This window comes from Anser brachyrhynchus (assembly GCF_964034855.1).
Source record: "Anser brachyrhynchus genome assembly, chromosome: 2".
Taxonomy (NCBI): Eukaryota; Metazoa; Chordata; class Aves; order Anseriformes; family Anatidae; genus Anser; species Anser brachyrhynchus.
In genome coordinates this window covers 108,970,430-108,986,386 of record NC_137695.1, presented here as the reverse complement: position 1 = coordinate 108,986,386, position 15,957 = coordinate 108,970,430, and the positions used below count along the sequence as shown (strand labels likewise).

At 41.0% G+C, this 15,957-nt stretch overlaps 1 protein-coding gene across 3 annotated transcripts in view; it reads left to right on the top strand.

Annotated features, from left to right (window-relative positions):
• The window catches only part of LOC308190480 (uncharacterized protein), a 34,191-nt gene extending 24,550 nt beyond the window's left edge, over positions 1-9,641 (top strand). For 2 of the 3 annotated variants that reach the window (XM_080581957.1, XM_080581955.1), the window contains exons 5-6: positions 2,120-2,232; positions 5,838-9,641. In XM_080581957.1, coding sequence (XP_080438083.1) covers positions 2,120-2,232; positions 5,838-6,233 — 509 coding nt within the window. In that variant the 3' untranslated portion in view covers positions 6,234-9,641. The remainder of the gene's footprint in view (positions 1-2,119; positions 2,233-5,837) is intronic. The other variant, XM_080581956.1, reaches the window with a different exon arrangement.
• Positions 9,642-15,957: the final 6,316 nt, after the last annotated feature.

Genomic DNA, 15,957 nt, shown 5'->3' with positions numbered 1-15,957 from the left:
ATTATTTGACTGGCAAAGATCAAGCCACTCCTGCCAGCTGCCTCTGCCTCAGTGTCCTTATTGATAACTTGTCAACAACAGTTTAACAGTTCAGTCTGTTCTAATGAAGGTTTGGAACCTCTGAAGCATACCTGGGAAATTAAGTGCCATCCTGACATGGGCAGAACCTCAGCTACAAGCCTTGTTCCTAAACTGACTTCTTGAAGAGACTTCCTAGCCTTGACCTTCCTCCCATCATCAGCCTTCCTGGTGAAACTCTGCTCGTGGCAGTAAGACCTTCACTTTGCAGCAATAACTGGTCGCTGCTGACCGGTAGGAGTGGTGCTAGGTGAACATGAGGAGACTACGATCTATTGTTTTGATAGGTTAAGCTCTGGCTTACTTTTTTTTGAGCACCCCCAGGGTATCATTTGCCCAGGTAAGTGTGCGAGAACAGATCTTTACTAAAAGGAGATCAGACACTTTGCTGCTGCACATATATTTTGGGGCTTGTTGTGCTCTGACCTAGTGGCATGGGCACAAGAAGACTTTATCAGTGTTTCTTCGTGTTATCAATATTTTTTCCATGAAGTGCCAGAGGCACTTTAGGGGTGGTTTGATACATAACCATAATAGCCTAGTACAGTTTTTAGATGACCTAAAGTATCTGTTGTGTCTATACTGGACCTACAGTAAGGCTGTACCCTTCTGCAGGGCAGTGGCAGCTGGAGGGCAGGTGGGCATCCTGTAGGGTATCTGAAATGGCATTGGGAGCTTATTCAGGCAACTGGGGCCTATTCTTCATATATTTTCCAGATGGAAAGCATAAAGCAGTTGCCTTGGCAAAGTGACCAGGCAGTCACAGCTGCTGTTCCCTCACAAATACGGAGATGAAACATTTTAATGTATTAATTAGCTAAACTACAAGCCAGAGACTTGGCCTTGATACAAATGCTTATGACAAACTGGTAAATACAGTAGTTAAACTTCCTGATAGATGGTAACATAAAATGAAAGTAGGGTGACTTCAAGCAAGCCACTTATCAAATATGTGATAGCTTTTCTTTAAACACACATTTCTACATTGAACCTGCTTCTCTGAGTGCCTGGGTAATTTAGGAGTAACAGGTTAGTGTAAAGGAGTGGGGTCTGGCAAAGAAGCAACATATAAATGTTGCAGGTTCTCGGGGCAGGTGTTGGTTTTCACATCTTTAATCTTCCTTATAGATCCAAGCTATAAAGACCTCTGTCAATAGGGAAAAAATGCCAGAGACATCCTAAATGCTCCACCTTTAGCCAAGGATTTCAGTGTTATTTTGGAAATATTCTTCGCTGTTGAAGTGTTTCTTGTTGTGCAACAGTTGTTTAACTTCCTGTCCCCCCGATATGTGGGGGTCTGTCTGCTGCAGGCTTCACCTTGCTATCCTTGTGAGACTCCCATCCCATGTGCATCCCCCATTTCAAAGTTCATGACAACCAAGAATAGATCAACTTGATTTAGTATTTCTGGGCATTGCAGTCTGAAGCTGAAAGACCTTGAATATAAATTCTGGAGTTGCTCACAGTCACTTCATTCGAAGGAGAATAAAACCTTATTGCTTTAAAATTGTAGTCAGCGCTTTTAAAAAATTACCACTGTAAATGCTTCCTATCTTACCTTCTGGGAAAGGAATATGTCTGTGCGACTTTTCCTTCTGAATTTGTCTTTGCAGATCTGCACTTATTTTGTGGATCTTGCTGCTATTTTTTTGAAAGCATTTTGCCCCTCATATTGTTTTTTGCAGAACTGTCCCATTGTGGCCACTGCTTGATGCATTCTGCTCCTGTCAGGTCTGCCATGGGCACATATTTTCCCAAACTTACCCTAGTGATAGGAGGTTTTGTGAATGCAGAGAATAGCACTGCAAACATGAAAGTTTGGATCTATTTTCAGGTTTGCAACATAAGGCTGTATTGTCGTGCCCAACTTTGTTTTCACTAATTTTGTCTGCTTCCCCTGATGGTATGACAACTACTTATCTCATACTGTATTTTAACTGTCTTCAAGAAAAGAATGGTGGGATTCTTGTCTAACCTTCTTGTAAATATGTTCCCCCATCTCTCAGTTATTACTTCATCTCTTATTTTATCTTTTTACCAGAAGCTGTGGAAGAATGCTTTAATGAAATGAATCTCGACATTTCAGGGAGCAAAGATTTCAAACCCCACCTTACTTTTCTAAAGCTCTCCAAAGCACCGAGATTAAAAAGAAGGGTGAGTAACTAAGTTTTAAATACTTTTTACTGGTATCACTTCTAGAGATTATCTTCCTTTTAATGATATTGCGGGGGGCTATATGCTTCACTGATTTTCATTTCAACTACAGGAAAAAAATCTATTTAACAAAGCTTCTATATCAACTGGCCAAAACAGTTATTTCTTCATATTCAATTAGAAGAGATAGGATCTCTTGTTCATATTGTATATGGCTCTAATGGTAGAATACAGAGTGTTTTCCTTCTGCCATGGGCAGTTGAATCTGCATGGAAATACAATATCAAGCTGCTTCCATAGGACAGGATGGCTTCAAGCAATATTTATCTGAGAACAAGATTAATGTCACTTTGGAAGCTAGGCTGGTACTTTGATTTATGCTAGAAATGTGTGATGTGCTTTCCTAACCTTTACTGCAGCATTGTATGGTTTATCACACACAATTAAAGTAAAAAACAACTCTGATTAGATTGCTCATTTCCCAGTGGAATATTGTCCTGCTTGTTTCCAGGAGTAGTTCTTGTATTTATGAGGTCAATATATTGCAAACCTGAAACACTAAAGGAGCATGCATGAAGAAAACAGAAAATGTTATAATAGCTGAGGAAAATGACCTTGTATTTGTGCACTTCAAGTACTTCAAATTGACTTGATAGTTGCCTTCTGTATATGTGGTACAATCAAAGTTGGATAGTGCCAATAGTTCTGTGTTGGAGCTTTTTTCTTTTATACTGCCTACAGAGAATTTCATCAGTACAGGCATCAGCAATGTCTAATGCAAAAAAGGTATAGTAAGAACGCAGGAATTACTGTTGATTTCTGTCTAGAGTAATTCACGCTTCCTTCTACTACCAAACTAACTACTATCTACTAACTACTGTCAAACAAAGTTTTGGGCATCACTGAAAAGAGCCTGATTGCATCCTCTTTGCACTCTCCTTGTATGGATGCTGTATGTCCACATACAGTCTCACCACAGTTAATAAAGCTCAGCCCTAGACACAGGATTTAACCTCAAAGATCAGACTGGAATATTAATGTATACAAGCTTTGAGATCTGACATACCAAATTGAAAATACTAAGTACTTGTTTTGTCTTTTCCAAAGGCAAAATGTAATGGGTTAAAGAAAAACTGTATACGTCTATAATAGCCCATTCTTAAAGACAGCAGGAGAAGCAGGAGAGAAACCAAAATTCCTAAATACTAGAAGATGCCAAGTATGAGAAAATATTGTTTTAGTTATTATGATGCCATCTACTGGCTGTAATTACTTTCTATATATCATAAATAACTGTTTCCCTTTAATATGGATGCAATTTAGGTACTTCATGCAACTTCAGTGCTTCCTATGTGAAGCTTGAGAAACAATTATTAACGTTGTCTGCTTACATTTTACTTCTCAAGAACATTTTAATAAAAAGATAGACATGATCTATGACACTGTTGCAAACCTTGTTTATATTTGTGGGGAAGGAGGATTCATTCCTCTCTAAAACTTCTACATGTTCAAAGTTTGAGCTCGGGAAATTATGCATGTTGGACTTTGTGTCTAGAGACCTCAAAAGGTTGGAGAGGGCTTTATTTGTGTACTATTTAGCTTGACAAGCTGCGGAAGCAATGGTATTTGCTGTTTATTGTTGAGGTTCAAAATGTGTAGCACACCTCTGGCATAAATATAAAAATAAGGGCTCTTCAAATTTTTCTGACCTGTGTTTCCAGAGAGCCAAAAGGGAACAGCTCCCCTCATAAGAGTATCCACTTCAATATGTACCTGACGCTGAAGAGCCTTTTCCAGCACAGTGACTGCTTTTGTCAGTGCAGGTTGTTAGTCTCTAGTGATGGGCACTGCCCTAAGCTGTGTATTAAGTGCCACCACTTGAAAGGGGAAAACATTTGTTCCTGCTTTTATGCTGCTCAAGGTAGACTTACTTAGTGCAGGTCTGTGAGTAGCTGCTATCTATCCTGGGTGTTGAGAGCAGCAACCCTATGAAAATCACTTGTATTAAAATATTCTGGCTTTTTAATGGAAAGGGCAGTCCTAATCCTGCCCTCTTTGGGCTACTGTGTAACCAACAGCCTGGCTCTGGCTGCCACAAGGTACATCCAGGGGCACAGGAGAAGGTATGCAATTTGTTCAATTAAACTTTGAAGTGACTTGGCCATCAGGTCTGCTCTGAGGTGCAACGGTGTCTAAATGGCTTCAAGTTCTTGATTTTCTTGAAGCTTTTTACGTGTGCTTCTGTTCAGGTGACACCAGTTATCTCTTGCAATTCCCCCATGGTGCATGCCTACTCATGCAGAGACCTGCCAAAAAGGCTGTTACAAGGAAGGAAGCTTGTAAAGAGATCTGTTGTTGTTTTTAAACATACGCTCCTGAGCATCTGGGGGCAAGGCTGAAAATAATTGAGATTTCTTTGAGGGAATGTGCTGCAAGGGGCTCCTCAGGGTCTTGTTAGTGTGCTCTCCTTAAGTTAAGGGAAGGTGGAGACTGTTCCTTGTTGCTTAATGATTCATCTGTCCTTCACCTCCATGTGTGCCCCTCAGATGTGAGCTTTGTTACAGGCTAAATGCTTTGTGAGTTTAAACCCTAGTTCAAATTGGCAGCCTGTTGTGGCTGGTGGAAACACGCAGGGATTGTTTGGCCATCCCTGGTGATCTCTGTACAGGGGAGTCAGTGCTGCTGCACTTGAACTTGGCTTGTGGGGAAACACTCCTTTGGAAATGATTTCCATCTTGACAGTCCTAAATTACAATGCTTTCTGATATGCCTTGATTATGGCAGTGGAAGCTGCCTCTCTTTTTTTAGTCTGAAAAGAACATGTAAGCAATTCAAAATGCATCTATAGGATCTACATTGCACCTATATTTATATACTGTGACTACGGTAGTGTTTGGCTGTTGAGATATTAGCAGTGTTTAGTAGTTATCTAAGAGCTGCTGTGGCTTTCTCTTTTTTGTCTGGCTTGCTTTCACAATAAGCCACTGAGTTAAATTTTTTTTGAATACTTTGTTAATGTATGTCAGCTGTACAGCTTTGTCAGCTGTATTTCTAACCTGTCTCTAGCATGCAATTTAATTACCATTGTGAAATGTACACACCAAGGAGAAGGATGCATTTTTTCAGTCTGTAAAAGTAGCAGTGGGATGAGAAACTGAGTGAAGTAAACTTTAGGAGAATTTCTTTTTTTCCACCTAAAGGCAATTCAGGAAACTAAGGAATAGTTTGAGTTAATGTCATGACTGCTAAATTGCTTGAAATATCTAAAATTACATGAATGCATTTCAATAATAAGAGGATTAAATGGGTCTGCTGTTATTTCTAGTTCTTTTGGTGTGTTTGTGGCTTGTTGAGGGAAGAAGGGTAGGTGAGGGATTCAGCAGAAGACAAACAAAAATAAACTGTTAGCACTTTGCTATCAGTATTAACTTAATATCTACTTTATTTGGTAGTACTTGCTACCCTAATGGGGTTGGTGTTTTTTTCCTAAGTTTTCTTAAGAAAAGAATTCATAAGATACTACTTGATATGTCATGTGCTTTTCTGAAATGTGTGTAATTTGTCTGTATATACACATACTATAAATTGCTCTTCCAATATTTTAGGGTTTCAGGAAAATTTGTTCGGATCTGTATAAAGAATATGAAAACAGTTTTTTTGGCACGGAGGTTTTCAGTCAAATTGATCTCTGTGCCATGCGTAAGAAGAAACAGGAATCTGGTTACTACTATTGCGAGTGTTCTATTAATGTGGGATCCAGAGGTACAGAAGAGAGCAAAGAGCAAGAAATACAGACAGAAGATAAGGGAGAAACAAGCAGTGAAGACCCTCCAAGTAGTGCTGCAGGGACTGAAACAGGAGCAACTGCTGCAAGCTGTTACCTTGCCTCACATCCAGTAGCAGCTGATGACAAACAATCTGAAAATATTGCTGAGGTTTTAATTGCAAGTAAAGAGAAAGAAATCAATGAGGTGAATGGACAGCCTGAAGCTACAGATTAGACTTTTCTTGCAGCTGGAGAGATCTGCTCAGAGTCAGTGCCTGCTCTGCTGCCCGTAAGATTAGATGCATTGCTGAGAGTGGAAGGGAATCAAGAAAAAGCAAAGATAACAAATAGACTGCAGAAAACTGAAGCAACAGAGTGCGCACCTGATCTGCCAACAAGTTCAGGGTAAAGCTGCTGTAGTCCTCAGTGAGCTGAGCCCACCCTTGGTGATGGAAGGAAGGCAGTCACTGTGGTGCTCAGCTGCATTGGGCTTGGATGGGGCTATGGAAGGTTGATTAATTTTTGGCAGAAAACGGTCTTTCGAAGAGACTAATAAAACTAAGTAGAAAAAACTCTGAGGGGAAATGTTACTGAATACTGCATCCAAATGGTGAAATGACTAGGTCTAAACAGGAACCTAAACTGCAGGTGTGTGAGAGCCTATGTACTTGAAAGGTAAACGTTCTTTTGGCTTACAGGATCGGGCAGAAGCTCTGCTTTGGCACCAAAGTTGTTGTCAGACGTTTCCGTTGCCCAGATATACACTTCTACCTTAGTCCCATCTCTTTTTTCCTACACTGCCTTGCCTCTTCCCCCAGTTCTGCTCCTTTCTATGCCTGCCTGCCTTCTTTCTCCCAGGAGTGCCTACAGACCCCTGCTCGCCTGATCCCCACAGCTGCTCTGACCTTAAGGCTCCAAGCCATTACTGTGACAAAGACACAAGCAATCAATCATTTTGTGTTGTAAGTGGTATGGCTCTTGTTGTTAACATGCTTCTGTGAAATATGCGCTTCAGTTCAAATAGTAGCTACTTAATTATTTTGTCTGACTTATGGAAATAGCTTGATTTATCCCTCCAGAAATATTGTAATACAAAGTATTTTTCTTTAGCTAAACCACTAAGTTATGGCAGCAGAGGAAGAGGAATCCATAATGAACTGTTTCTGTAAAATGCCTTAGAGGAAATGAGGCAGAGCAGCTTTTTTACTAAACTGAAGTAATGTCGTAGTCTTGAATGTATGCATGAGTTAGCGATGGACAGGACAAAACAGAACGGTATTCACTTCTGGCAGGAAGAGATGAAGGGCTTTGTACCACTGCTGGTGCTGAAGCCTCCTTGCTTTGCGTACTGTTCACTGAAGCCAAGGAGATGGTTTGTGGCTCCCAAGCAGAGCCTGCCCTGCCTGCTGCACGGGAAATCATCTCTCTGCGGAGCCTCATGGCAGGACGAAGCCAGTAGATGGCACTACTGGAAAAACAGCTGCAGCTGGGACGGGAGGGAACGAGCTGCTTCGAGGCCCCTGCGGCTCACCCTAGGTTTGGGGGGCTACAAAGGGGGCGATGGGCACGGGTGAAGGCGGCAGGATGCCTGGAAAATGCTGCATATCCCTGATTTGCTTTAGCCGATCATTGAAAAGAGGTATCTGGCCTTTTTTAAAAACTCAATCTTTCCTCAGAAAATACATGCATATTTGGGGGGAGAAAAGTGTCCTCCAGTAGTTTTTCCCAGAAGAAGCGTTAAGCATATGGTGTTTGGCTTCCGTACGTGGGGCGTGGGAATACGGCGTTGGGCAGAGTGTTTAGGGTGCACTTTATTAAATTAACACCAGGTTGTCGTAAACCTGTCCAGCTTGTTACTGGCCTTATAAACCTGGATTTGTGCCCCTTTAGTGGGGAGCAGAGGGAGAGACAAACCTACCAGGCTGCCCCTGAGCAGGAGGAAAGGGAAGGCTCTGCATTTAATGAACCCACTTTGTGCTCTGTGCCGAGGTTTGGGTCAGGCGCCTCGTGTTGCAGCGCTTGGCAGAGCACTTATTTTTGTCACTCCGCGGAAGGTTGTGGGCTTTCAAAAGCCTGTCCCCAAATGGTCTTCTAAATGCAAATTTGAGAGCAGTTATTCACAGCTGCTCTGGGGTCTTCAAAATGCAGCTAAATTGCTCAATGCTAGAGGAAGGCTTCAAGGTTAATTTTGAAGAGTAGTTAGAGTGAGGCTTCAGTACTGCATCTCTGTATCAGCACACTTTGTGTGAATCGGTTTTCCAGAAAACTTTGCCTTAAATACACTGAGGAAACCGTGTTTCTTAATGATTTCCTAATTCAAAAGAGGATCAGTAGAGTCATTCATCTTATGAATTTAAGTGGATTCAATGGCCTAGGACCAAGTACACTTTACAATAAACTGCATTTGTTCTTATTGAAAATGTTAATTATCTTTTTATAGACAGATGGCACTGGAGTGTAGCAAATGTGTGGTGAACCTGTGCTCAAAAACATTTGGGTGTTTAATGCCTGCAGGTTCCAATTTAAGTTTAATTCTGTTTTAGGATTATTGTGATGATTGCAGGGTAATTAATTTCACTTATCTTAGGAGTATAGTACTCTGGTACATTAAATTAAAATAAATACTTAAAGCTATGTCACTACAATTTATCTTGATAGTTTAAAATAGCACTTAAACCAAAATGTCTACCAAATATTCAGTTCTTTAGTCCTTAATGACAGCCAATTCAAAATGAGTTTCTATAATGCTGTTCAAGTCATAACATATTTTCAGCTTCGTGATGGAGAACAAGTCCTAAATTTCGTTGGTACTCTGCTTTGGACATGGGGATCCATGTGTTTGTTATCTCATGGGTTTTTTCATTCAAATTAATTGAAATACAGTTGATTATTAGGTGTTTTTGAGGGTAGGGCAGGTGGGAAACAGCTTCTAAAATGAAATAACTGCACTGAGGAAGCAGATTAATTGCCCTTCTACTTCTGTGGGGAAACAACATTAAAATCTAGGTTCAGAAGTGAATGTGACTCATTCTTTATTCTTTTTGATTCCTGCATTTACTGTTCTTTTCATGACATTTTTTTCCTTCATAGCCTCTAACTCGCCTATTTTTTTTCACTTTAAGTAATTTGTTTTACAAGCACCAGTAGTTTATGTAGAAGATAAAGGCAATCTGCTAATTTGTTCTAATTGAGTTTAGCTTAATGTAACTTGAGTTATTGAAACAATGGTACAACTTCAGGGTGAGAGAGAACTTGTATTAAATATTACCCACTGGTTGTGTGATCTTTTTTGAAAGAACTGTTTTAATGTTGAACTGAACTACTGTGATAATTGTTTTCCAAGTAAGTTGAAAGGAGGCCTTAACAGTAGCTTCTCCCCATTTCTTGGCTGATTTTTTTTTAAACTGGGTATGCATTAAACAAGCAGTTCTAATAAACAGGATGTAAAAACTGAAGAAAGTGTCCCATAAATACCTTATTCTGGGTGCTCTGCTACTAGGTGCTGTTAGACAATCAGATGGGCACTTACCATCTGAACAGCTGGGGTAGTTTGGTTCTGGATGTTGCATTTTGGGGGGCAAAATGCAACTAAGCAAGAACCCTGTATCTCTGCTAAGTTAAAATAAAGGTCTTAGCTATTCTAGCTGGCTTTTTCGTCCCATAGTCCTGTACTTGCTCTATACACAACAGCAGAAACACATCCTTCACCTACACCTCATGTCAGGAGAATGCCATGCTCTACTTTGTGAAGTCCTGTGATCATCTTGTTGAGGTACCCTAAATGCCTGATCCTGTGACTAGGAGCAGGTAGCTTTAGGAGAGGGGGGTGGGAAGCAATCTGCCTTTCTTCTTCCCTGTTCTTCTTGGAGTTCATTTTAATGCATAAATTCTGCTGTTATTAGTCAAAGCTTCTGCTTGGTAGTATGCCATACAATAAATGCCATACAATAACAGCCTTAGTTTTTTTTACTGGTGCAGGTAGAATGGAATAACCCCTCAATTCAGTGAGTGTGTGTAAATATATTTAAATGATTATTCTTGATTATTTTTTATCTTCATGAGACAGAATCTGAATTTAGTCTTGAAACAATTTCTTCACCTGATCCATTTTTACATAGTTATCCTAAACCCAACTCAAGGGCTGCAGTTGCGTAGCCAAGAATAGCTCACTTACGGTACTCAAGTCTTGAGATGGATGAAGACTATTAAACTCTGGTAAATATTCTCTTTGTGGAAGTGGCTATTTGGGATTATAGCCAGGAAGGCGCACATCTGCAGGCCCATAAATCCTAAGTGACTTCATATAATTGTATTGTGCAGTTTCCTTCTCAAAATCACTCCCAGATGGGCTCAAGTCCAAGCATTGTGTAGGCTTAACACCTCTGAAGCTGGCTTCCTACCATGGACTTTAGTCACTGACCTGTGCAGCAGAAATACAGGACAAGTCTCATAAAGAGACTCTAAAAAGCCTATGTATTTAGATCAAAGCACATTTTCTACACTTGCAGGAGGGGATCAAAATACTTTCTGGAAAAAAAATATTAGGTATTAAATGCACATCTTAGCTTCCGGCTTGTACACCACCCTAATACTACTGCTCCCCTCATTGGCTGCAGGACTTGCAGTGGCACTGTGCTGGTTTTTAAGAGCTGCAAGTGAGAGCCATTGCTTAAATGACCCATATTATTCTGCATATAAAGCAGTTAGCAGTGCTTGTGAAGGTGGTTCTTAAAAACAGCTCAAATCAGCTCTTCTTAGCTGCTTTATACCCAGGAGATATACTTAAAATACCCAGGAGATACACTAAAATCTACCTCCCTTCCTCCACTGTCCCTCTAGAAAAACAAAAGCACATCTCCTTGTCCCATTGTAGAGTCTCCAAAGTTGCTTTGTTACCCTGCTATTGGACCTTCCTTTAATGCTGTCTTTTTCTGTTGTTTATTTTCTATACTTCTCCTGTTTTACTTTCCCTCCACAGCATTTATCTAGTTTGGCTTGGGTTCCTGCACTTGTGCCTCTTTCATGATGCTTCTTGACATTGCCAGCTTGTATCCCTTTGTTCCTTGTTCTGGGTAGTGAATACTGCTGGGTAAGAATAGCTCTGTTCTCTGTCCCTAGGAGTCTTTCATGACAGCCTCTCCCTCTAGGGGAGGATACCACTCATCATCCCTTTGAGCTCATGGGGGCTCTGAGCTCACGTTGGCAACTGTTAGGCTGCTGCTTGTAAGCCCATTTTGCTCTGGTTTGTATAGCCCCTATTGTAATGGGAGTACTGGGCTGTCACAAGGTCTCAGAGCTCCTGTAATCCTACTCGGAGAATAATTGAGTGTACCCCTGCCTTACTGTGGCTGGGAAGGGGAGCCAGTGCAGAATGGATGGAGGAGGAGATGTTTCTGCCACATTGCTGTGCCTGAGGTTGTTGGGCTCTGTTACAGGGATGCTGTACTCAGACTGCTGCTGCCAGCATCCCAGCTCCTTGCTGAAAGTTGGCGTCTGCCACAGTCTGCGAGGGCAGGCGATGCTCCACCAGTCTCTGAAGGAAGGAGTAATGCCCACTGGGGACAGAATGATGCAAGAGCCACAGTGGTGCAATGTCTAAAAGCAGCGACTTGGCACCAAGGATGTTGCTGCTGTGGTAATTGCTTCTGCCTTACAGGAACCTGTGATGATGGGGGGAGGGGGGGGTTCTGCTGGAGCAAAAGTACTTGTAGTAGGAAACTCCTCTTAGGGTGTCACTGCTTTCATGGCCTGTGGGTAGGCTCCTTGGCTATGCCTTCATTTACTGCACTTCTATTTCTTGGAGTATCTTCTGGCAGGTTCAGTCTAACCTCTCTCTTCAAACAGCTCTGATTACCATGCTTATGCCTTTAAATCACTGCTATGATGAGATCAGCTATTTCCTCGTTACCTTCTCTGTCTGGGACACCTGTTTTACCCTGTGTGCATATGTTACTCCATGTGTTGCACCAGAATTCCAGTTTTTCATCGTTTGGTTCAGTTCTCAGGGCTGTGTAGAAGTAATGCATTTTAGTTGTGCATAAACATGATGATTTATATATGCTGTGTTGCTGCAGTATGCGGATTCACGCACCTGTAATGTAATTGCTTACACTCTGTACTGTAAAAGAATTACTCATTTAAACAAAGGCTGATTAGGTTATAGCCCTTGTCAGAGGAGAAACAGAGCCAAGTAATTCTAAGGCCTCTCGTTGACAGAACAAGACCTGCTACCACTTCTATACTTCAATATGGTAAATGTGCATTAAGGGCTGTTTCAGAGTCATGAAGACCAAGTACTGTCTATGTTCGTCAACCACAGACTCCGTAAGAGAGGGCTGCATAGGGGATAGTGTGCCCATTTACTGTGTGTAATACAAATAACTTATCATTTATCATCACTGGTGGTAGGAAACAAAAGAGATTAAGCAATCCCTTGTAAGGACATGGAGTACTTAACAGCATATTTTCAAAATGGGCATACTACTTACTGATACCACCAGGACACTTGAAACTCCTGCTGATAAAACCTTTCTCATCCCCAGCATTGTTTGTTGTATTCCATTTTTGTGTTGAAGAAAATATTTTAGGAATATCTAAAATATTCCTAGTATTACCCCCTAAATAAGGGTAATCTTTATTTTCCCTTCAACTGATGTGCATTCCAGTTGCTCAGAGGGATCTGCAATTCATTTTAAAATAACTTGAATAACTTATGCCTTAATTTCCTAATGTTGTGATATCTCAAATTTACCAAAGTACCTGGGGATTTCTGAACTCCACTGCGGTGGAAATGCCACTTCTATCTCAGTAAGCGATAGTTGTAAAATAGTACTGGTGAGTATGGAAATCACTGTTGATCCAAATCGGACCCTTGTCTCCTACCCAACCCTTTCTCTAAGAGGGAATTGAACAAAATATGTGGCTAGGTTTGCTGAAAAGCATAATTCTATCCTATTCTTATGGTGGCAGAGTTACTTAAAGTATGATTGTCTAAATCATCAATGAGATTATCTACAATTGTAAAATAAACCAAGATATTCTACTGTACATTTTGGATGCTTACCTACTGCACCTTGCAGGAATACATTGCTGTTGAAATATCTGCTGCCCATATGAGAATTGGTTCAACCTGCTGGTGAATTATCAGGCAGCATACAACATTTATTTCAGCAGAGGACTGAACCAACTTGCTTGTGAAATGAAAGATACAGTAGACACTATCATAATATTGCTTTACATGTGTAATTACTTGAAATGTGTGAGCTTCCTCTGACTTCACTCCACTGGCCTCATTAGGCAAGCAGCTACGTGGGAAGGATGCGTGTGCCAAGCTGGGTGAAAATTCCTGCTGCAACCCTGGTGGCACTGGGGTCGTCCAGCTTCTCACAGAGAGAAATAAGTGGAAAGGGAGCAGGGAGGTGACATCTTCTAGCTGTTGCACTAAATTCTCCCATTTGAGGGAAAGAAAGCCTTTTGAACGTGTGACAGCTAGAAGCTGCAGACTTTGCCATAGCTAGTCATGTGCCACTCTCCCTTTCACCCCAGAGTATCAGTACAGAGCTCACCTGTGTCAAGTGTGGACCAGCCAGAGGGCTACTGAGGCACAGCACTGCTGAAGCTCATGGATCCCAGACCTGTGCTCTGTCATTCATTTGGGGTTGTATTCCTCTGCCAGAGGCAGGGCACTAGGTCCTTGCAGAGTCCATTGCTAAGAAGGTGTGCTCACGGTTCCTGCGTGTTAGTCTGAAAACTTCCCTGAAAAGCTCAGTTGATTCATTAAGGTGATGATGGACCAAAACTCTAGTTCAAGGGTCCAAAAGAGACAACTTCCTTCTACAGCTTGTTTATATTAGTCTCTGATGAGATGCGGGGAGATGCAGCCCTAGCATGTGCCCTTGTTCCAGTGCTGCTGCTCTAGATGCTGTACAAGTTGCAAAGATGGACATGAGGATGTGAACTGTCCTGCTGCATTTTCAAGCACTGAGGTAGCTTGTAGCGTGGTTGGCAATGCTAGTAGGCAGATCTAAGTTTTCCAACCCCAAAGAGCTGCTACTATCATCACCTTTTCCTGTGTTACCACAGCAAACTAATAATCAGTTCTGGACGTGTTCCCCTTTTAATTTACCCATTTGAAACAAAATGGCATCAGCTGTCCAGCATTGCCTCTGTCCTTAAATATTCTTCAGGGATGTTTTAGGACAATCTTATGGTTTTGTCATTTCCTGTAATATTGCGTGCAATGAATCTGAAAGATAATGAAATAGATTAACACTTCAGTGCCTTGCATGCAGAAAGAGGCTATGTTAAAGATGAGGGAGGACTCTCCTCTTTGAAGAAAGGCACTCAAAGGCTCTGTTCCTCAGCAGGCTCCTTGCATGGTTTGGAAAAGTCACTCAGAGGCAGGTATTTGCATGCTGTCATCATTGCATACTGGTGCCTACATTCTTCTCCCTTTAAAAAACATAAATTTGGTCTGTGCACACTTTGTCTGTGCCTGTGTCTCTGTGACTTGTTTTTAAAGAAGATGATCACTCTCTGTTCCCAAGGCATGTTAGACAGAAATACATTAAGGACTGTGAGGTGATCTGATGCTACTTTAATGGGGACTCTATAAGCATTTTAAAAGGGTTCTATTAGGCCCTGAGTCTAAATTGTGTTTCTTTAAAGTGCATTTTCATTGTAAAGTCAGTGAAGTAAAAAACATATGCTACAGCCCTCAGAGAGGGACCTAAAGTACACTTCAGGATAGAGAGAGGCAATTTTATGGTGTTGTAGAAGTACCACATTAGCTCATTGGATATTTATCCTGATGTAGCCACCTCTGGTGACTTTTATGTGCCATATCTCAGAAAGGTTAGTTTGCCAGGTCGTCTCTTGAGAGACCCTACAGAAGGCTTCTGTGCCGCTCTGAGGTGTAAAGCAAACTGCACTGCACACCCTGTAGCGTGCCACCTCCATTTGCAAAGTCATTACTAGCTCTAATTCTTACCAGCACTTGTGCTCAAGCTGTGAAGTTCTGCTGCTTTGAAAATGGCTGATGTGGCTTGTATCAGCTTGGAAACTGCACAAAAAAAAAAAAAAAAGCTGTGTGGCTTGGCCTCACTTTGCTCCCAGACAGGCCAGGGAAGATGTGTCAGCACCGTGCCAAATCTTACTAAGGGTGATGAGCAAACAGCACTCCTAGGTTATGTGATGGCTGTCACTTCAAAGACTTGTAAGCTAAAGACTTGCCAGGGTGGAAAAAAAAAAAAAAAAAAAGTTCTCCTGTATGTGCAATGAGAGTTTTGGCTACTGAATTAGGCCTATAAACTTTGCAGTTAGGCACAGAATATTGGAAGTATAGCACATGCCACCATCATGCATATACTTATTGCAGTAAGTGATTGGCCTAGGTTGTTCTTTTTTTTTTTCTAGTATGTATTTTACTGATTTTTATCTGCCATCTAAATTCCCTGTCTGTGTGTACCCATTAAAAATATTAAAAATAATATATATATATATATATACAGTTAGATATCTCAGTAACTAGTGTGATGTTACTTCCAGTTGCTTGGCAGCAATTATACTCTGGCCTTGTATGTTGTTTTCTTCAAAACTGGAGTTCATTAAAACTATTATGAAAACAATATATTAGTATATTAGACAAAAATGCTAATAATCACTTTTTTTTTCCTTAAAATTTTGACGTTAGCGGTAAAACTTAGCTTGGAATTGACCATTTCTCTAAATCCAGACCATCTCTCCCAACTTCTGCATTCCAGTCTGAGATTATCACTTATGTATTCTCACCTCCTATGGCAAGAAAGTGGAGAGAAAAAAAAAAAAAAGTAACTCTCAAAATCTTAGACTGAATGTCCTTTATGGGGGGGGGGGGGGGGGGGGGGAAGGACTTGTGGGCTAAGATTTTAATAGTATGAGATTTTAATTCTGTATGAGATGAGTTTAAGTGCTGGTTTTTA